Here is a 21988-nt window from a genome sequence, read left to right as displayed (position 1 = left end):
GTCATGTAAAGTAGGAATAATTATTATTGACTTCAATATGAATCATGCTCAGGAGACAACTTCCCTTCTTTTCCGTCTAATGTACAAAAGTTTACAAGGGCATCCGTGCTTAGCAAAGTAGGAAAGGATCCATAAAAGAAATCATGGAATAATTGTTTCGAATGCTAGGAGATCGTGATTGCTTACGATAAACATCAGCCAGCTTTCGATGTTCTTACCACCAGAGGCAGGGTAACAGAATCAAGATTCCTGGGATAGGGAGTCCACAACCCAAATCCACCTCTACTTTCTTTCATGCTACTACCGCTACCCTTGAACTCACTCAAGCTTTTCACCCACTCTACTTTAGAAGAATGCTCCCGGGTATGTGGGTGCAGGACAAAAAGTGAGTAGTACTCGCAATTTCCAAACATAAAGAACTTAAACAATCCCTTTAACCTGTATACAACGTAGCCAAAGCTCAGCTGGTCTCTAGGAGTGAAGAGATTGACCTCATTGAACCACAAGCAATTAAACAAATTATTCAATGCGGTATGTTCCCTTATAATTATGGCTCCCTCAGGCACATCTGCATTTGGTTTTTGTGTTAGTACCAAGAAATATAAAATGCATCAATAGGGAAAAAAAAGAATGTTATGCATCCTTTATGAACTCATTGGAAGGTCATGCACTTTACTACTTAAGGCAACCCTTCCATAATTCATAGAAGAACATTATGTCTCCCTTCATACCGCTAATCGTATTTTTCTTCAAACTCCATGGCTCCATTCCCTCAGAGTAATATATCTTCATGTGCAGATCAATAAGAGGTCTGGCATATCGCTTCCTCCGCTTGTTTGCATCAGCCTCCTCATATATACTCCTATGATGTTTGTGCTGAGCAATAGCGTAAGTATGCTTATCACGCCATAGGTATCTGCCAATAGAAAATATTCATATAATCCAACTGTCTCTGCATCAAGATAATTCAAACATTCTATAACTAGGAAAAAGTTAAAGCAATAAGCTACATAGTTCGAAATAGTTCAATAAGATGACAAATCTTTGGAGATCGACTTTCCTCTCATTAGTCAACAGGGAAAATAATGGAAAAAGCAAAGTTGTTAACAATTTAATCAGACATGAATATACCTTTCAAGAATGAGCAACGGATCAACTATCAGCTCCATTTTGCCATCAATCCAAATGCTGTACTGTGCTTGAGGGAACAACCTGTGGGTTAAAATTTTGGGAACCTTTCCATTCCTTCTGGGTTCATCATAAGGTGGATGCTTCAATGGGATAAGACGCCATATGCCTACCCACATCCCCTTATCTTTATCCTTCCTCACGGTCACATTACGTTTAATAAATTTGAGAGATACTTCGTCAACAACCATCAGAAAACAGAAGAGCTTCTTAGAACGAGTACTTATATTTGATGGCTGATGAGGCACGTCATATCCATCAAAAATCCCAGATGCAACCACAAACCTACATCTCTTGACATATTCAATATCCACAGGATTCATATCAGCACCACCATTTTGCAGAAATCCACAGTGCACCTAAACAGGAAAAAAATTACATGATAAAACTACTTAATTCAATTTTCAGCCATCTAACAGAGGTAGGAAGGAAAGGGCAGATGCAAGAATGAGGAAATTTTCATCCCGGGCATATATGAAACCTAAAATATTAATTGGGTGTGGGAGGATGTTTATCCACAGGACCTAGACCAGATGTTGCCTAAGTTATCTAACCATATGAATAAGACCAGGGGATAAAAGCAATAAAATAAGGTTTACCTTCATACTTGGCTTCAATTTAAAACTCTCTTCTCTTTGCAGCCAGCTTTGGTTACCTCCAAATGCAGCGAAGGAATGAGATCCATTGCTAACCAAATCCTCCTCCTCAATATAGGTTAGATCTTTAACAATTAAATCCGGTGTTCTTCCTTCTGGAATAACTATTTTGTCAGGGTCATCAGCTACTGGAATTGGACAACCTAATAGATGAATTTACAATCAATATTACTCATTGAAATGGAGTGAACAGCATTTTCATAAACAAGAGTTTGCATGAACTTTACGATGTTCTGGTTTTGGAGCAAATCCAAGCAAGTCCATTGCAATGAATACCTTGCTCTCTTTGTTACACATGGCTGCATATGAAGGGAACAGCACATTGTCTCAAACCAATAACAAAACACGGTTACAATTTGCAGGCCAAAAGTTTAGATTGCTTGGGACATTTTCACTAGTTATGAATATAACCTTGATAAATGATAAATCCTGACTAAATCAAGAATTAGCAGAGCACATCAAAAAGGAAGCCAAATCAAATTCTGGATTGTTTAAAAACCTCCCTAGTACAGAAAAGAAACAAACCATTCTTTTTTCCCAAGTATTTTTCTCATTAATTAATTAACAAATATAAAATATATCACTACATCAAACATAAATTTCAGTCATATTTACAATGACCCGTTGCCGGAGCAAAAGTTAGTACACTGGATCAGTATCTGTTAAAATTTTCGATCAAAATAGCAGAAAAGTAATATGAACTCTATTCATTACCCTAACTCATATTTCTGTAGAGACCAACAGAATTTGACTATTTAAATCTAAACAATATATAATTACGAACACTCGAAAGTAAAGACAGATCAAATAAAAAAGTATGAAACCGTACCTGACAAGAAAGAAATCGATGATTGGCAAGACCAAACATGAAACAACAACACAATAAGAATGAGTAACATCCATAGAATGCCTGCGACTAGAACCAATCGAACGAACCCCTGTTTCCACACAGTCTTGATTGGACTATCTTGCGGCAACCTCATTGAAGAAAACAAGCCACTTTCATCATCTGCATCAAGACAAACCAAAACCTTCAAAACTGCATCTTATTAAGTGACACCGAAATCCAAAATCCACGAAATGAGGCAGGTAGCAGGTACAAATTACCCTTTTAAAGACTAAAGATATACAATCATACAACATAAACCAATGCAATAATCATGACCCAAGTTTTCAGTGCAGCAAGGGATGCGAAAGTCTTACAGATTTTGCTTACCTTTAGAAAATGGGCGTTGATTATTACGCTCCCTACGGCTTAACCGATATGAAAGAGGGGATTGGAGCTTATTATCCATTAGTACTCACTTTCACCTCATCAATAAAAATAACTTCAAAAATTTCTACAAAAATCATCAAAATCAAACAGGGAAAGTTACTAATAGACCTACACTTGTTAGATCTACACAAAACTTGAAACTTTAACACGGAAAATGAATCCAACAAATCATAATTTCATTTTTCATGAACCATTGGGTATAGCAAATACTAATACCTAGCAATATCCACGAAACTTATATAGAAAAATATAGGTAAAACAATGGGTTGTTGATGTTCGAATTGAGACTCAAATCTGGGAAAAACTAAACGAGGATGAAAATCCCAAGTACCGCTGTTTACTGTTTTACGAATCGTTGGGTGTTTGAAAGAAACAGATGTAACGACATCGTTTCATGACCATCAAGCGAATGGAGCAAGACAGCACAAGTCACGAGAGGAAAGATGAATGAACCGACATCGTTTTGATGTTTGGGCTTTATGGACTTATTTTAAAATTGGACTATTTCATCCCCTTTAACCCATCCAAGGCAGTATATCAGACTTGTTTGATATTTGAAATAATTTGAACAAAAAAAATATTATTTGGATTTAGAAAATAAATTTAGGGATGAAAACGGGTCGACCCGAGAAATATATATCCTCCACCCTACTTCGGTTTCATCCAAATTTTTAGAGTATAAATCCGACCAATCCGATATAAAATAAAGACTTAATTAAAAATAATAATAGAGGTAGGAGATATTATAACAATTATCCATAAATTTATTTTAAAGAAATTATACTATTCCGGATCAAATTTGAGTTTTTATATCTTCCACCGAACCCGACCCGACCCATTCTCACTCCTTTATAAAATTCCACCCAATATGACCTGAACAAGAATATTTTTTTAAAAAAAAAATATGACCTTATCTCGGAATTTGTTGATTTTGAGTTAAATTATCATCCCAAGATAAATTATTTTATAGATTGTATCTTAATTCGATTGGAATGATTTGAAAACGTGAGTTTAAACATAATTAGTATATATATTATCTTCTGATTTATAGATTTAGAGAAATCTTGATAATTTTTTGGTATTGTATAAAAATAAATAAATATACTAATCGATTTAGGAAGGATATATTTGACGAATTCTGTAATATCCCATACTCGGGCCAGATGAACGGATGAATAAGTGTTGTCATGAACTAACTTCGAAATATATCCTAAATTTAATCATCAATTTTTTTATTGCCCTTTTGGTTTTCAAGGTTTTATCTTGACTAATTCGGATTGACTCGGGTTGCACACCTAATTTTAGTGGGTGTGTCTTTCAGCGGAGATTTTTTTGCATACAAAATAACTCTAACTCGACACTTATTTAAGTGATATCAAATTACTTACCACTTGAACCAATCTCGTTGGAAATTTAATCTTGACTTAAGAAAAAAAAAGTTTCATTATCCAACATTAAGCATATAATTACATCATATATATATAAGCATACAAGGGCCTCACACAACATTAAAGAATCAATGCAATTTCTAAGTTCATTGTTAAACAAGATAAAAGGATATTGATATCGCTCAATAGATATCGATATTATTGGAATTGTGCTTATAACATCCTCAATTTTTTCATAATGGAAATTTTTTAAACCCAAAATCTTTAAAATAAATTAATGTTGAATGCCATTATTCATACCCATTATTTTTGATTCATTAAATTGATATATATTTTTTTAAAACATTTTAAATCCACAATCACGTGAGTTAGATTAACTAAATATGGATCAAATTGAAAAGCGTGTAAAAGGTTGGCCTTGGAAAGATGATTAAACCATGAACTTAGTTTAGCTGGATTTGGTGTCAACATCTACACTAAACCAAAAAATATTTTCTCCAACAACCTATCTAACAGATCTTTTTTTTCTTCTCCACCTTATCTCTCCATTTTTGCCAGTAATATACTAATGTTAATATATGTGTATATAATAAAGAAATGAAAAATGCATACTCCTTTAAACCCTTCCACCCACCCAAATTCACTATAAAAAACCCTCAAATATGTCCTTTCACCTTCTTCACCAATATCCTAAGCTTCCATCGATGAATGCTTCATATCCTAAGAGAAAGGAAGTTCAAAAACCAAAGAAATTCTTACTGCGTATTCATGTTAAGAAGAGAGTAGGGTGTTCTTGTGTTAAACTTCAAAGTTCTAAGATCATTTTATGATTTCGGTAATAGAATCCATGAACCCTCATTCCACCCATTTGTCTTCATACACGTATTTAGCTTCTTAAGGATTGATATTTATATACACGTATTTAGCTTCATATGTGTTATTTGTTGAGATAATAGATCTGTTTCTTATACCTATGAAAAAAAAATCAAACCACCATCGCATCGTTCCTCTCCCTCCTATCCCCCACCTCCACCGGTCAGGTTTTATTTGGCGTAGGACGAGGAACTCAACAGTGACGACAGTGTAACGTACGAGCGATTGTAGCCGTTGAAATCGTTGAAAAACATCAATGAAAAATCTAGAAATCCGATAACACTTCGTGACGTTTTTTCACGACGATCGACGTAGTTTCACGGTGAGTGGGGGACTGGGTGTTGGTCGTGATGACGAGACGGTTCTGATGGTGTCAATGATGACGGCTACGGACCGACGATAATCGATCAACCGTGGAAGATGTAAAATTTAGGGGGTTTTTTGTTTTTCTTTTAATTATAAAATTAAGTTTTTTAAAATAAAATAATTTTTAAAATTTTATATGCGTGACACGTTTCAGAAAACGACCAAATTTTATGGTCGAGTATCTAAAAGTGTAATATTATAAATGTTAGACACCTATTTTTAACGAAAAATTTGTTATACACGAAATCGTATTTTGAGGTATAATTTAAGAAATAAAGAGTGTATTAAGCTTCTTTTTTTCCTGCCGAACAAAATTACAACAATGCTTGAGCATGCAAGTAAATCCATCTCTTATTCTTCTGCTAGAAATAGATAAGCCACTCTCTGTGCTAAGCATCTGGCAGCTGGGAAAAGTTGATCGGCGATACGAATCTCCGTTCCCCGCCGTAGAGCGTAAAAGCTGCCAACTTTGAAGCAGCTTGTGTCGGGTGGAACATGTCCCAGAACAAATATTCATCTCGATTCGAGCAAAGATTAGCTTTGGGAGTACAAAAGCCTTGTGCATTCAATGTGCCGTTTCCACAGCACGCGGTTTTCACATCTGTAAAATCTGAAAGAAAAAGAAATGGAAGTTGAAGATCATAACCCATAAATTGATATTATCATTCTACTGAGAAATGCTTACTGAAAAATCGAGGTTTATTGATGACATTCATTGTCATATCAACCGCATTTCCAAGAGAATACTTGATGTCCTTGTATTCTGAACTGAGGTTGCTCAAAAGGGGGTTCATTGGTCGTTCAACTCCTCCAAACATTCACCGTTAGCTTGAGAAATCCTTTGAGACGGGCAACACCCGACCGGTGGAACACTTACTATGCCGAACTTCCGTGCCCCGAGACTAATTAGCATATAGCATAACTTTATTGCAATCTGACAAATATAATTCCTTGTTAAACATGACATAGTTGTTCATCTTAAGCTGTGTTACTCGAACGTCGGGTGAGTGTCAGATACAGGTACATCGCCTACAATTACTCGATTTATTTAAAGCTTTTCTGTATATTTAGAGGGTCATATGTGTGTTAGCCACTGGTGATCTAAACAGTTTTGTGATTATACCTTAGGATCTCTTATATGATGCTGATGTTATTCAAACAAGAAGAAAGAATGAAATCTCACCCTTAAGAATTTCTCATATACGAGTCCTAAATTCGGTATGAACTGTTCTTTCGGTATCGGATTGCTTGAATAGTAATTCCCCAGAATGTCATTGCTACCAATGCTGATGAAGAACAGAGATTTTGCAAGAAACTTTTCAGTTTCTGATGGACCTTTGAATGCCAAGAGATCATTGTAAACTATAGAGAATTGGTACAACTGTTCCCCCATAGGTACAACATTCTTTCCCTGTGCCTACGAAATCAATGTAGGAAGTGTTAATCGAAAAGATAGATCAAACAACCGAAGTGTCGATTTATGTTTTGCAGAAATTAACAGGCCTTACCGTCGTTTGTCCGGTCGAGTCGAGAATGCCACATCCAGCTGAGGAGAAGTTTATACCTCGGAACTTAGGCCTCTTAACAGCAGATGTTCCGTTTTGAGAAAGAAACGTTGGTGGACTTCTCTTGAAACCAAATAGTTTAGCTGACAATGATGAAAGATCACAGCTTTTCATGTTAAAGAAGCAGTTTGCAAGTTTCTGATTCGAATATTGATATCTGCAAACGGTGGGGAGTAGTACTAAATTGTAATATACTAACCAAGATAATCAGCAGTATTGAAGCCATTGCTGAATCTGCCAGTTGCTCTTGCAAAAGGGAAATCGACCCCATTGTGCGGGAAGTTAGATTTTATGCTACTTTGAGGCAAGTAATTGTTGGTTCCGACATCGGATGTCGAGTCTCCGAGTACGAAGATGGCTGGCACCTCTCCATTTGCTAATTGCAGGGCACCAGCCATAACCAATGACAAGGCTACCAATACAAACATCTTCTCCATGGGAAATTGAGGAAAGAAACTAGTTTCCCTCAACCCTCTTCTCCTTCTCCTTTTTCTCTATATTATGGTAATATTATCTTCATCTTACCAACTATTTATATGCAGATAAGTCATAGGAAACCTTAGGAAATACCGTCAGGGTGGTCAAACTTACGACCTTATATTGCTGTTCTGTGGCATTTGGTGGAAGGTGGTATTCCAAGGACGCATTGACCTTTTCTTCAACCTTTCTTTCTCATTACTAAGCTATTTGGATTTTTCTCATGAAAGAATCAAGGAATCATGCTGTTATGTGGTATTTGATCAAAATTTGTAATATCGCAACCCTTAAAATTTTTATATAACTTTCTAAATTCGCACACTCATGTTATTATCATTAATATATATTAGGCTTGGAATTCGAATATCAATAGCTACATATCTTTTAGTAGACATAGACTATTGTTGTGTATGTATACATTCATTTTATTTTATTTATTGAATTTCATCCAGAGATTTTTATGTTAACATGAATGCAAATAAGAATGTTTAGTTTAATACATTTATTTGTAAATCTATAGTTACAAATCCAAATACAAATTGAAAAAATAAAATTGGGTTTGGGACCTCAAAGTTGTGCCCATTTAATAGTTGTGTAAATGGTTTATTCTAACCAATTTCAGCTGTTGTTAATCTAGGACGAATGCATAATTTTATGTTAAGGGTGAATTTATAAAATCTTCTAAGGTTAATCATCCCGTCAACTCGCTTGATCCATTCCTTGCTGCTAAATTTTCAGAGGTGTAGTGCTTTTCCTTTGGGCTCTGCCACATAGCACAGCATTGTTTGGAATGGGAAATTCATCCCTGACTGAGGTCACAGGTGTGTAAACTCGGAGGTAAAATTGTTTTCCAAGATATTGCCTTGCCCAGAACTCACTTCTCACATTCCACATTCCAACATTATCAAGAGCTATGTAAATGGAAGTCCATGATTTAGGATACACCTGCAAGCACCACCCATTATTATAGTTTCCTCAAACATGTTGGAAGCGTGGACCAAAACATAATGATCCATCAAGTTCTCTAACCTGTGTGGTGGATCGTGAAACTGAATCTCTCAAATTATATTGTTCACGACAGTTCGGAGCCCACAATCCTCCATCCATGCTGCAAATTTATAAGTTAATGTTAAGTTGATGGGGGAAATATTGTGGTTTCCATGAGAGAAACATAAGATTCTTACCCAACAACCCAAAAGGCATGTCCATCAATATGCTAGCTCTGGACAATGTTTTCATGGTTCTCAAACACAACTTCTACAAAGGTTCGATAATTGGCACCCATAACCGATGTGCCGAGGTACATGCTTTGACCGGTTGGATTGTCTGGGGTACTTCAGACTCGAAAAACACCTCCGATCTTGAAGTAGTCAGCTAGTTTCAGAGGTGTATCAGCTGGAAGAAAATACACACTGTTAACACCATATCTTTGCTTCCCATTTACTTGAGCAGCTGTGCTCACTAGCTTGATTGTTCTAGTAATGTTAACGAGACCATAGTTGTACGAGCCCTGTAGATTCGGCCTTGGTCCACTTGCAGACAAATTTGTCCTCAAATAACACCATCACACGATCAAGATCATCAAAAGACAATTCACGGGTTTTCAAATATGCATGAAACAAGGAATATGAAGCTTTTACCTGATGGATCGAACCTGGTTAAGAGACCAATCTATTCGGTCAGTTGGTCCACCAGGAATTGGTACTGAAACTGGTTTGTTTGAGTTACTGTAATGAAGAATGGCAGTGGTGGAAATGATCTTGTCGGTGAACCGAGTCGAGGCCACAATGTAGAAATCCTGGGCAGCTTGATCCATGGTAACAAGCACAGAATAAGACTGGTCGACAAGGACATCAAGTGATTCATAGATTGTTTGAACAGTGTGGGTTCCTTCTACTTCCACCAGCTTCATTTTGTGACCCTGAATTCTGATATTTAATGAATTTTGAAGCCCAACGTTGGATATCCTAAACCTGTAAGTTTTACCTATGAACAATACTAATAATGTTCATCATCATTGCACAATCAAATAGAAACTCATCAAGTGTCAAATTTTATTCAAGGGAAAAATGGACAACCTTGTTGATAACTCCGTAAAAAGGTTACATTTTGGGACATTTTCACTTAAGTTATTGAATGTTTAAGAGTTCATTTAGGACCATGTATATGCATTTAGAAGCATTTAGTTGCATGTGGTGGAATTCGGTTTGCCGTGGCATTTTAATTTGTCATCAGTGCTACCTTATGGGGAAGGTGTTTGTCTAATGATGTGCAGAAATTGAGAGCAAGGAAAAGAGAAAATATAATGCCGTGACATAAGGAGATTGCTGAGCAAAATGAAATTGTAAAGTTCGACTGGAATTTCGATAGCGCTTAAAGTACGAGAAGATATTTTTGAAGCCATCTGTCTCCGACTTTCCGAGAGCTCTGCCCGAGAAATCCACCTCGAAGATCCGCCTGGAGGGATTAGCACTGCAACCGCCGGTCCCACTGATGACGCCGCCTGACCCTGTAGATCATGTTTGTCATTGGGCGCCTGCAACGGGATTATGCCGGTCACTCAGCCAACTACCCAGGCTGTATCATAGCCTATTCAGTCCGACTCCCAAGCAACTTAACCATGGTTTTTGGGTTTCCTAGGAAAGTTAACACCAAATCCTAGGATTAGTTTTCCCCTATAAATAGAGGATAAAGCCATATTGTTGAAGATTTTGGTTCCACCCAGATTTGAGCTTAAAAAGTTAGAGAGAGAAGGTCTCATCTTTTTCCGGCAATCCTACTTGTCGTGGTATTTCTCCGTGACAAGCCTGCGGGAGTGGCGTTCTAGGCATCCGAGAGGAGCTAATTCGCTGGGAGCAGTTTGTGGTGGCTGAGGGAAGCTCCGGCAGTGCACGTCAAAGGTTTTTTCTCATTCCCTTAGTTCTTTGCTTTTATATTTTGTTATTTGGGTTGTAAGGAACGGATAATCTTTCTTTGTGCTTGCTTATTTCGAACTCCACCATGAACTAATCCTATTTGGTGGGAGTTCATTTTGGGTGTTTAAGTTTTATTTCAATGAATGGTTGATTTTTCTATGCTATAATCTATTTTGTTTATGGAGTTTAATGCCTTAAGGTTGTAGGAGCTACGAGAGTAACTATTCCTTAGACGATTCGTAGGGTTCGAGAGAATACCTAGGTAACATATCCTTAGTGTTTAAGATAAACTGTGGAGGAACTACATAAACAAGGGGTTCTAGGTAGTAACTAGGCCTAATCCACCTTAGAGATAAGGCTAGAATTTCATTCGACTAAAAGGAGTTGTGCATGAACGATAAGTTAGATGTTAATGTTGCCGCAAAAAGGTATTGCTGAGACATATCCTGTTATCTGGACCAATAGGATCACTGCAAGGGTTTACGCCAATCGCTTTTGCCAGGGCATCTTTAATCTGTCGAGTCCCTTACTAGAGATAGCATAGGGCACCTTAATAGACTTTGTCGGGTAGACTAGGTATAGAAGAAAGACCATTCAGAGAAGTAGACTTAGATTTTCCTTAGTGACTCCTATCACTCACTTTCATAGTTGCTTGTCGTGTGAGAAAGCCAAAGTCCTATTAATCAAACCATATATTTACATTTTATTTTGCCTTGACATTTTCATTTGTTTCCATTAAACACAATCTATTTTGCCATGACATATCCATTTTCTACCACATTACCATCGTTCCACTTCTACATCAGTCATTCCATTTTGCCCCTGCATTATCATTTGTGTATATCATTACTAACTTTACTTAGGTGACAAAGTAAAGTACCTTGACAAACTTATTTAATTTCCTCCAATCCCTGTGGAGTCGATACTCACTTATCACTATATTACTTGTTCGATTGTGTATACTTGCACATATATCCGCACTCATATTTAGTACTCACAAAAAGCGGACACTTGTTCAACTGTGAAGGAAGCATCATTAGATCCATGACCATTGATTAGAATATCATCAAGGGAAGGAAGCTTATGACCACCATCTAGCATAGCTTTCAATTGCTGCAATAATGGTAAGCTGAACTCATACAACTAAACATTACCTTTATTCTGATAAGATATCAAGGTTGTGTCATAATTTACCAGTGGTCATGGTTGAACCAATCTCCAATAAGAAGGGTGAAAATGCCAGTAGGGACGGGAAAAGGCACCAGAATTCTCGGTCTACTAAGGATCCTAATACCGCCGGATGCTTTGTGGAAAGCAAGAGAAGGGAAATAGAAAAAGCTACCTATTTGATCCTTCACCTGTAAAACGTAAGTAAAATTCTTGCCTAGTAGGATCGGACATGTAGTTTCATACACCCCATCTTGGTACGAGTTTCTCATTTGTTGCAACCTGTTCTTGTTTCATATGAGCACCCAGACTCAGATACATAACAAAAAAAATCCAACATTAGAGATTAATGGGAACAAACTCGTCCCCACCCAAATTAAAAGATGTGACGGTCAACAGTCAAAGTGACCACCAACAAGCCAATAAGATAAACTTATTTCCATGAACACTCCATCCAAATCAGATATGAACTGCTGAAAACCGATGACATAAACTTGTTCCCTCAGCAATTGTAACACCCCCAACCCGTACCCGACCCGGATACGAGTCCGAGGTGTCACATTGACTTTTCAAACTTTGTCTCTTGACAAAATTCAAAGAAAATTTAAAACATTCATTAAAGTAAAAGCAGTTTAGTTACATAATTTGACCACAATAACCAAAATCGATCAGAGCATATTTAACTCAATCAATTAGTACATGCCAACTATATTCAAAATAAAAAAATCATTTAACTCATCTATTTTCTGATCTGAAATCTTGTAAGGGAGATGCTGACCTGTATTGCTCCTCACAGCTTCTATATTCACTTTCTGTAACCTGCGTGTGAAACACTCACACGCTAAGTCAATGACTTAGTGAGGCATAAAGAAAAACACATCTAATGGAATTTATACCCACTAATCATGCATGACTGTTTTATGCTATCAAATTATACAACTCATTTACATATACATCAACATATATTCATGTATATTATGTAACAGATACCATAACCCCTATCACACACATATATCATATCATGCAATTCATATCACACATCATATACATATATCACATACATTGTTCTCATATCACCAACCTGTTTATCCTTACTAATTTCCTTGTCATTACTTCAATTCTGTCATATGAACATATAATGAATATAAACATATTATATATTTTTTAATATGCCACAATACATTACTAATTTCTATAATCATATAATACATAAACGCATAGCATCTCATATCACCATGACATATATGCACTTCTACCATGTCACGAGAAATACACATATCATTATATCAAATTATGTTCTCTTTTCAAAGCCCATGTACACATGTGAGAACTATAGATATGTGAGTCTATAGAGGTTGTGCACTATGCTGTCACCACAGCTCATATAATTGCACCGAAGTGCCACGTAGAATTGCGCCAGAGTGCCGCGTAGAATTGCACCGTAGTGCCACATAATAATGTCCATAAGGACCACATATCATTCCTTAAGAATCATATACATATACTAGGGATCAAGTATGTGTCTCACCAGACTTCACACATGTTCCAAAGAAATACATATATGTCCCGAAGGACCCATATCATTCCTTAAGAATCATATACATATGCCAAGGATCAAGTATGTGTCTCACTAGACTTCACACATGTTCCAAAGAATACATATATGTCCCGAAGGACCGCGTAGACCCTCGACTCTTGGCATGCCAACTATACCCCTAGCTCTCATGACACATAACATGGGCATTAATATTTATGTTAACATACATTCACATATACACATAGTCATGTAGTTCTTTCACATAGCTCATCGTCATATAAATCACATATCCCATATACATATAAACACATGGTTCACTTACGCGTAGAACATTTTCATATAATCACATAGTCATATAATATTTCATATAACATATATTTTCTCTTTCGTATATCTCATATCATCATATCTTGTGATCATATCATGTTACTATAATCACATAACTTCTACTCATAGGGTTCAACATCATTAACTTGGTTCCCTTTTTCATATCATACATTTATATTCTTATATGTCCTATCAATAACCTATAAACTCATATTCCTATATCATATTTTAATATAATTTGTATAGTATACTCTATAATTGTATCATATAATGATTTTACCCAAGTACTCCTTCATAAAGTTTATATTAGGTTCAATTAGTCTCATTCTATCTTATAAATAATTTCCACTTATTTTATATCATTTTCCTTTTCCACTCACATAAACCATCTATTTATTTAGTTCAATTTCTCATGACTTCCACAATACTCTTTAATAAAACTTTGTAGCTCTTTACTTTAATACATAAACCATAGTTTCCTTTAATTTATCAATCTTCCCTATATAACTTATGTATCCTTATTTATGTTTATGCCCTCGAATTTATACTATCCTTGTAGAGTCTCCTAACATTTCTCGTATAATCACTTATACCATATCATATGACTTATACTTGATTATTTTATTCTCTCATGTTCATTTCATTTCTTATGACTCTATCATATAACTTATTCCATGTTTTTCCATTATTACATAATAAAGTTTTACATAAATCATATAGCATATACAAAGCATATCATTATCTTTAGTCATGCATACATACAATCAATGTAATACAGATAATCACTAGTATGCACTCACCTTGCCTCACTAGTCAATTTCAATCTCTTATCTTTCCCTTGATCGATCTTACTTACCAAATATTCTGGAATTGCTTTACGCGCAGAATCTACATAAATGTACATTTTGAGACAATCATTAGATACCTACACCTTGTAATTGGATACTAGCAACTTAAACGAACTTATTAAACCCATATTCACAATTTTCCTTTAGGGGGGAATCAGTTCCCTCTTGTGGGGGAATCGGTTCCCCCATGAGATTCTGGAATTTCTGGTTCGTTTGAGGGGTATCGATTCCCCATTGAATGGGTACCGATTCCCTTGAATGGGTACCGATTCCCCTTGCCCAGAAATCATATTTTCAGCACGAAATTTACTTTATTTCATCTTAAACACTTCATATTTCAACCTCTTCTATATACTAAACTCAAACACACATACTTAAGCCCATTTGTACTCATTTAATCCATCTTAATTCTCAAAATCCTCTCCTCTTAATGAAATTCGAGAATTATACTCAAATTTCAACATGTTCTAAATTCCTTTCTATCACTCCAAATCTCTTAATTCAACTATTGACAAGTCAAATTCAACTTAAAATTCAACTTATCAACTTTATTTCAAGATTTCATTCAAAAACTCAAAATCTTTAATCTCTCCTAATTCCACCATCCTTTGTTTTTAAGATGATTTAAGCTTTCCTTAAGCTTAATTATCATCCAATAATCATAACCAAACCTTTAGTTGAACAAATAATCAACTAATGAAGAAACTTGCCTTTGCTTATGGCTTCACGGTGGAAAAGAAGAGAATGAAGAAGAGAAGTCTGGAACTCTCTCATATTTCCCACGTTTATATAATACTAAAAAGGGGAAGATAAAAATCTTTCCCATGAAAAGAACATTTTGCCCCTTTAGTTCATCTATCTTTGCTATTTAATCCAATATTAAAATTCTTTACTTAAATCCTGATACTTTTAATTTCATTTCTAAATTTAACACAAAACTTTCAAAGTTTGCAATTTAGTCACTGACCCTGATTTGGGATGTTACAAATCTTCCCTCCTTTAAAGAAAATTCGTCCTCGAATTTTCACTGCATGCCTTTATAATATCACATCTTCTAATATTTTCATATTGCTTCCCTTAATATTTCCTGCCACCGCTACAACCTACCATTTTTCCCATACTCAATTCTTCATATACGTCCACATCTTTATAAGTCCATATAATATTATTCATTATATAGATAGCAACCCCAAATCCTTAATCCTCACTATTATGGATCAATTGATATTTTTCATCATTCTCTATGTGCTTTGCACATAAATCAAGATTTTGCTCATTTCTTAATCCTTGTAAGTATTATTATACACCCAATATTTTCATATAACCCTTACGTATTTGTTCAAAGAATAATCACCCATTCTCGTTCTTCTAATAATTGAAAATTGTATTATTTCAATATCAACTTATAACTTATATCTCAATATACCTCTTGTCTTACTTGATCGTTTAACCTCCATCTTTGTCTTTTCCTATCCCTTTATTCTTTCATTCCTTCCAAAATCAAAATTTCCTTATAACATAGATCATATCTTTTCTTCAGGCTCTCATACTCTTTTCATATCATTTATACTTATCCCTGATTACTGATCTTCATCGCATCTTCATAACTTTGATACTCCGCTTTACTTATACAAAACCTCATTCTTTACCATCTCTTGTACTTGTATTTTCTTCCTCAAAGCTCCTTTTTAAACATACCAATACTTATTTCCTTGCCCACATCATATTTATATGATCAAAACCATATCCAATCCACATACTTGATTAACTTAACTTTATATTTTCTTCAAATCTTAGAACTTTATTATCCATACTATTACAATTAATCAGTCATAACTTTTCCAATTTAGGGCATAAGCCCTAATCAGACTAATCATATTCATCTTCTCAGTTGAAATCCAATCAGTGCAATTTACTCACTTATCCAGCCCACACTCTTATCCGTATACAATATTATTCTCTTGTTCCTCTATTACCTTACATTTCCGTGATCAAAATACATAATCGTGTCTCAATTCACACCCTACTTAATTAATTTACCCTGACATCATCTTCTAATCATTTACCTTTGATACACTTACCATCACATAATTCTGTTAGTCACCACCAATTATTCCAATCTAAAGCATAAACATTCATCGAACCATTCATATACATTCATTCCAGTCGGAATTATCTCAGCAATAGTTTACTTAACTTATCAAATCCACATTTATTATGATCCAAATATTCTAATCCTTTACCTTTGATACACTTACCATCACATAATTCTGTTAGTCACCACCAATTATTCCAATCTAAAGCATAAACCTTCATCGAACCATTCATATACATTCATTCCAGTCGGAATTATCTCAGCAATAGTTTACTTAACTTATCAAATCCACATTTATTATGATCCAAATATACAACTGTATCCAGATCCACCTCATCTTTGGTTTTTCTGTTATGACAATATCTCAAAATCTTATAATTCACATACATTTTCCATCACATAATCTGGTTAGTCAACGCTAACTCTTTTCATCTAGAATGCAAACCCTTATTATAGGCAAACCCTTATTATAGGCACACTCTTGCTTATACAAAATATTATCCCTTTGTCTTAAATTCATAAACTTTATCTCCATATCTCTTATACACTTGTCACTGATGCATCTATTCTTGAATTCTTATACAAATACTCACCATATCCTTTGATCTTTTTAACAATCTTATAGTGACACTTGTTCACCATATTCTATCTTATCCACATAATAACAAAACTACTCAATATTGTGTTTCCGATTCAAAACAATGAAAACTTTCTATCATTATTCAGATATGATTTCAGCTTTCTGAAATCAACTTTTGATCTTACTAGGCATTTCCTGTGGTGTCCGCTCTTCATCCTGCCTGGCCAGGGCAGGTGAATAGCTATCACAGTCAGGAATATCACCTTTCACTTACTTCAAAATTATTACGATCGGATTTCTACTGTATTAAACTATTCTTATTCTATTAGCAAGACAACATACTCCTTACACTATCATATCAGGAATTTTTCACTCTATGTTGGCATGTACACATTTTATGACACTTTGGGCTTCGGTTTATGCCGAGAATCGGCTAAACCTTAGCTCTGATACCATTAAATGTAACACCCCCAACCTTTACCCGACCCGGATACGAGTCCGAGGTGTCACATTGACTTTTCAAACTTTGACTCTTGACAAAATTCAAATAAAATTTAAAATTTTCATTAAAGTAAAAGCAGTTTAGTTACATAATTTGACCACAATAACCAAAATCGATCAGAGCATATTTAACTCAATCAATTAGTACATGCCAACTATATTCAAAATAACAAAAATCATTTAACTCATCTATTTTCTGATCTGAAATCTTGTAAGGGAGATGCTGACCTGTATTGCTCCTCACAGCTTCTATATTCACTTTCTGTAACCTACGTGTGAAACACTCACACGCTAAGTCGATGACTTAATGAGGCATAAAGAAAAACACATCTAATGGAATTCATACCCACTAATCATGCATGACTGTTTTATGCTATCAAATTATACAACTCATTTACATATACATCAACATATATTCATGTATATTATGTAACAGATACCATAACCCCTATCACACATATATCATATCATGCAATTCATATCACACATCATATACATATATCACATACATTGTTCTCATATCACCAACCTGTTTATCCTTATTAATTCCCTTGTCATTACTTCAATTCCGTCATATGAGCATATAATGAATATAAGCATATCATATATATTTTAATATGCCAGAATACATTACTAATTTCTATAATCATATAATACATAAACACATAGCATCTCATATCACCATGACATATATGCACTTCTACCATGTCACGAGAAATACACATATCATTATATCAAATTATGTTCTCTTTTCAAAGCCCATGTACACATGTGAGAACTATAGATATGTGAGTCTATAGAGGTTGTGCACTATGCTGTCATCACAGCTCGTATAATAGCACCGAAGTGCCGCGTAGAATTGCACCGTAGTACCATATAATAATGTCCATAAGGACCACATATCATTCCTTAATAACCATATACATATACTAGGGATCAAGTATGTGTCTCACCAGACTTCACACATGTTCCAAAGAATACATATATGTCCCGAAGGACCACATATCATTCCTTAAGAATCATATACATATGCCAAGGATCAAGTATGTGTCTCACCAGACTTCACACATGTTCCAAAGAATACATATATGTCCCGAAGGACCGCGTAGACCCTCGACTCTTGGCATGCCAATTATACCCCTAGCTCTCATGACACATAACATGGGCATTAATATTTATGTTAACATACATTCACATATACACATAGTCATGTAGTTCTTTCACATAGCTCATCGTCATATAAATCACATATCCCATACATATAACACATGGTTCACTTACGCGTAGAACATTTTCATATAATCGCATAGTCATATAATATTTCATATAACATATATTTTCTCTTTTATATATCTCATATCATGTATCATATCTTGTGATCATATAATCATGTTACTTATAATCACATAACTTCTACTCATTGGGTTCAACATCATTAAACTTAGTTCCCTTTTTCATATCATCATACATTTATATATTCTTATATGTCCTATCAATAACCTATAAACTTACTCATATTCTCATATATCATATTTTAATATAATTTGTATAGTAATACTCTATAATTGTATCATATAATGATTTTACCCAAGTACTCCTTCATAAAGTTTATATTACAGGTTCAATTAGTCTCATTCTATCTTATAAATAATTTCCACTTATTTTATATCATTTTCCTTTTCCACTCACATAAACCATCTATTTATTTAGTTCAATTTCTCATGACTTCCACAATACTCTTTAATAAAACTTTGTAGCTCTTCACTTTAATACATAAACCATAGTTTCCTTTAATTTATCAATCTTCCCTATATAACTTATGTATCCTTATTTATGTTTATGCCCTCGAATTTATACTATCCTCGTAGAGTCTCCTAACATTTCTCGTATAATCACTTATACCATATCATATGACTTATACTTGATTATCTTATTCTCTCATGTTCATTTAATTTCTTATGACTCTATCATATAACTTATTCCATGTTTTTCCATTATTACATAATAAAGTTTTACATAAATCATATAGCATATACAAAGCATATCATTATCTTTAGTCATGCATACATACAATCAATGTAATACAGATAATCACATATAATTATAACAACACATAATCATGTCCATGACTTCATGCATATTACCCTAGGAAATAGACTCATCGCAAGTCTTATTTCCATTAAACACTACGTATCACTAGTATGCACTCACCTTGGCCTCACTAGTCAATTTCAATCTCTTATCTTTCCCTTGATCGATCTTACTTGCCAAATGTTATGGAATTGTTTTACGCACAGAATCTACATAAATGTACATTTTGAGGCAATCATTAGATACCTACACCTTGTAATTGGATACTAGCAACTTAAACGAACTTATTAAACCCATATTCACAATTTTCCTTTAGGGGGAATCGGTTCCCTCCTGTGGGGGAATCGGTTCCCCCATGAGATTCTGGAATTTCTGGTTCGTTTGAGGGGTATCGATTCCCCATTGAATGGGTACCGATTCCCTTGAATGGGTACCGATTCCCCTTGCCCAGAAATCATATTTTCAGCACGAAATTTACTTCATTTCATCTTAAACACTTCATATTTCAACCTCTTCTATATACTAAACTCAAACACACATACTTAAGCCCATTTGTACTCATTTAATCCATCTTAATTCTCAAAATTCTCTCCTCTTAATGAAATTCAAGAATTATACTCAAATTTCAACATGTTCTAAATTCATTTCTATCACCCCAAATCTCTTAATTCAACTATTGACAAGTCAAATTCAACTTAAAATTCAACTTATCAACTTTATTTCAAGATTTCATTCAAAAACTCAAAATCTTTAATCTCTCCTAATTCCACCATCCTTTGTTTTTAAGATGATTTAAGCTTTCCTTAAGCTTAATTATCATCCAATAATCATAACCAAACCTTTAGTTGAACAAATAATCAACTAATGAAGAAACTTACCTTTGCTTATGGCTTCACAGTAGAAAAGAAGAGAATGAAGAAGAGAAGTCTGGAACTCTCTCATATTTCCCACGTTTATATAATACTCAAAAAGGGACGATAAAAATCTTTCCCATGAAAAGACCATTTTGCCCCTTTAGTTCATCTATCTTTGCTTTTTAATCCAATATTAAAATTCTTTACTTAAATCCCGAGACTTTTAATTTCATTTCTAAATTTAACACAAAACTTTCAAAGTTTGCAATTTAGTCACTGACCCTGATTTGGGATGTTACAGCAATATTCATCGGTAATTACTTACCATGATAAAAGAAAAGGTTCATCCAAGTTGTTGTAGACATTAGTAATGAGATTGTCATTGGTAACAGAGTAGATATCAGGACCTGAAAATTGCCCATTGATAAGAATTCCCTGCAAAAGAGAAGCCAGTTATCAAAACAAGAAAACCAATAATAGATAACTTATATAGTATAATATTAAAGTTTTGAAGAGAAGCCAGTTATCAAAACAAGAAAACCAATAATAGATAACTTATATAGTATAATATTAAAGTTTTGAAAACCTGCTGGTGCACACCAAGTGGAGAAATACCACCATAAGTAATATTCCAATGGAAGAACCTGTAAGGAAGGACTCTCTGCCTTGACAACAATAACAACAACAGCAAGAGCCAAAAAGACAATATATCTTTGCCGAAACATTTTCTTTTACTACCGAGACTACTCAGTCGATTGTATAATTTAATTGCGAAATCTTACAAAGAATGTTATAAGGAGAGGAGACTTGAATTGGGTGTCTACAGTCTAGTAACTGATGGCTGAGTTGTTTGGAAAACTGAACAAATTAATGAAACAATGAGCAGAAATGGAGGATTTGGTGTTGATTTAGAGAAGATAATCGTGTTTTTATAGTGGTGCATGGCGTGGGGGTGATAAAGAAGACAGGGTTTAGTACAACTGTTCAATCAGAGATCGACAAGTTCAATGGATGGTTGAGATGGATGATGATTTGGTTTATGGAAATTTTGGTTAAGGAAATAATTATACACGGAGAATGTAATGAAAAATGGGCAGTTAACTATTGACAGAATGGTGACAGTGGGTCTTCATATTTGTGAATTTATTATACCCTGCTGGTAAATTCAATTACATGAAAGGAGAAAAAAAATGAGGAAATATAAATTACCATAAGTTTTATAGAGAGAAAATGGTGATGAAAAGAAAAGAAAAGAAAATTAGGATTACAACCAAATTTACTAAC

The 21988-nt window shown here is 34.6% G+C and overlaps 2 protein-coding genes and 1 pseudogene across 2 annotated transcripts; all 3 read right to left on the bottom strand.

Annotated features, from left to right (window-relative positions):
- Position 1: 1 nt before the first annotated feature.
- On the bottom strand, positions 2-3436 carry LOC120190503. The gene is made up of 8 exons (XM_039193582.1): positions 3337-3436; positions 3061-3184; positions 2674-2853; positions 2072-2143; positions 1788-1987; positions 1132-1547; positions 732-916; positions 2-568 (listed from the first exon to the last, which is right to left on the bottom strand). Exons 2-8 carry the CDS (start codon positions 3137-3139, stop codon positions 195-197), a joined length of 1506 nt encoding a protein of 501 aa, XP_039049513.1. The 5' UTR covers positions 3140-3184; positions 3337-3436; the 3' UTR covers positions 2-194.
- A 2700-nt stretch (positions 3437-6136) lies between these two features.
- Positions 6137-7749, bottom strand: LOC120190505 (annotated as a pseudogene).
- Positions 7750-9125: 1376 nt separating this feature from the next.
- Positions 9126-21429, bottom strand: LOC120190197 (L-ascorbate oxidase homolog). The gene is made up of 7 exons (XM_039193309.1): positions 21349-21429; positions 21030-21139; positions 11899-12153; positions 11716-11833; positions 10234-10325; positions 9430-9762; positions 9126-9339 (listed from the first exon to the last, which is right to left on the bottom strand). The coding sequence occupies exons 1-7, from the start codon at positions 21427-21429 to the stop codon at positions 9126-9128; spliced, it is 1203 nt and encodes a 400-aa protein (XP_039049240.1).
- Positions 21430-21988: the final 559 nt, after the last annotated feature.

The sequence above is a fragment of the Hibiscus syriacus genome, unplaced genomic scaffold (genome assembly GCF_006381635.1).
Source record: "Hibiscus syriacus cultivar Baekdansim isolate YM2019G1 unplaced genomic scaffold, ASM638163v2 tig00116962_pilon, whole genome shotgun sequence".
NCBI classification, from domain to species: domain Eukaryota; kingdom Viridiplantae; phylum Streptophyta; class Magnoliopsida; order Malvales; family Malvaceae; genus Hibiscus; species Hibiscus syriacus.
The sequence above is the reverse complement of the archived record's forward strand: the minus strand, read 5'-3'. Positions and strand labels throughout refer to the sequence as shown.